Source organism: Zingiber officinale, chromosome 9B (genome assembly GCF_018446385.1).
Source record: "Zingiber officinale cultivar Zhangliang chromosome 9B, Zo_v1.1, whole genome shotgun sequence".
In the NCBI taxonomy this organism is placed as follows: Eukaryota; Viridiplantae; Streptophyta; class Magnoliopsida; order Zingiberales; family Zingiberaceae; genus Zingiber; species Zingiber officinale.
In genome coordinates, this window is record NC_056003.1 from 96,054,944 (window position 1) to 96,056,631 (window position 1,688).

The following is a 1,688-nucleotide window of genomic DNA, read 5'->3' on the forward strand; positions in this document are numbered from 1 at the left end:
TCAGTATTCTTAAATCCTCACGGAAAAGAAAATCCCTTACAGTATGTCACATTTGAAATTCAAATGTTAAATCCCTTGATTATCAATGGGAGAACCTAACTATCACAGGTAATCTGGACAGTGTTATTAATCTTAGTTCAGAACATATTAAACCCAAAATACTCAAATCATTTCTCTTTTGTTTTTTTTCTCAACGAGCAAGTAAAGACTCATTCTAGTTCTTAAAATTAACACTGCTCAAGTTCAACATCCACGCAGGTGGCAGAAAACAAGCTAATTAAGCTGAACAAAACGAGGCTACCACACATATAGCTAATTAATTAATTATTTATGCCTCGCCTCGCCTATCGTTCATTTTATTCTTTTGTTATTTAAAAGCGATCCATTCATGTTGCAAAAGGCGGGTCCCGCCGCCCAGCGGCCCCCTCACCCCTGCCCCACGAGTATGAGAGGGAGTAAATCACGGTGAATACGGGCCCGGCGATGACATGGCGGTCGAAGGTGTTTAGCACGGACAGATATTGATGTTATCGCAATTGCTGCCGCAGACCTTCAACCTCCCGACCCATGTTGCAAGAATACCATGTCATAACCGGTTGATCCCGCCCGTGGGAGCTTAAAAGCGATCCATTCATGTTGCAAAAGGCGGGTCCCGCCGCCCAGCGGCCCCCTCACCCCTGCCCCACGAGTATGAGAGGGAGTAAATCACGGTGAATACAGGCCCGGCGATGACATGGCGGTCGAAGGTGTTTAGCACGGACAGATATTGATGTTAAAAGCGATCCATTCATGCATGAATGGTTCGTCGTGCATCTACCAACGTAACTAATTAATTCTTAGTCACCATGGCGATCTTCCTGTTCGTGGGTTCATCCGCCGCCGTGATGCTACTAGTATCGTTGTGGCCCCTGTTGACGATCACGACGCCTTTGGAATTGGCGGTGTTGGTGCCGGTGGCCCATATAGGGCAGCTGTAGATGACGACGTTACGGTCGCTCTGCAGGACGAGGATGAAGTTGCCCTCCGGGCCGCTGGTGCCGCTCGCCCAAATAGCGTCGTTGCCGTTGCTGTAGATGACGAGGTTGCCGTCGGTCTGCATGCGCAGGACACAGTTGTAGCCTTCGTTGTAGGTGCCGGAGGACCACACGGCCAGGCCGCTGTCGTACAGCACCAGGTTGCAGTCGGGCTGCATGACGAAGGTGTAGGCTCCTTGGTTGAGGGATTGGCCGCTGTACAGCGTGCCGCCACCGTTGAGTACGCTGTCGGCCACCGAGAAAGGCAGGAGGAGGCCGAGCAGGACAGTAACAGAGAGCATGACAAGGGAAGCCATGGTTATACTACGAATATATCACTCACTTCGGTCGAGTGATTGCTTGTTTAGAGTATCATGCAACTCCCATCTACTTATAGACCAGGATATACGTTGTTATTTAATTTAATTTAAGGGTATTGTTAAATGGTCAGAATCTGGCCAGCTAGAATATATACATACATACATATACATGAGTATTTTAGTAATTTCATATGACCACATTAATTATATGCATGTCCATGTATGTATTTTAATTAGGAGATAGAGATATCTAACTGGCCAGATTCTGGTCAGCAAGATTTACTCTTAATTTAATTTGAGAACGTGTCATTTTTTAATTTCAAGATGCCATCTTTTTCCAAAAATATTTTTTTAT

General features: G+C 46.2%; 1 protein-coding gene across 1 annotated transcript; it reads right to left on the bottom strand.

Moving 5' to 3' along the window:
* Nucleotides 1-218: 218 nt before the first annotated feature.
* Nucleotides 219-1,360, bottom strand: LOC122025169 (mannose-specific lectin-like). Its single transcript, XM_042583942.1, has 2 exons — nt 792-1,360; nt 219-390 (listed from the first exon to the last, which is right to left on the bottom strand). The coding sequence occupies exon 1, from the start codon at nt 1,328-1,330 to the stop codon at nt 830-832; it is 501 nt and encodes a 166-aa protein (XP_042439876.1). The 5' UTR covers nt 1,331-1,360; the 3' UTR covers nt 219-390; nt 792-829.
* Nucleotides 1,361-1,688: the final 328 nt, after the last annotated feature.

Coding starts and splice junctions, on each gene's coding strand:
- LOC122025169 (XM_042583942.1), bottom strand. CDS start 1,330: ATGGCTTCCCTTGTCATGCTCTCTGTTACTGTCCTGCTCGGCCTCCTC.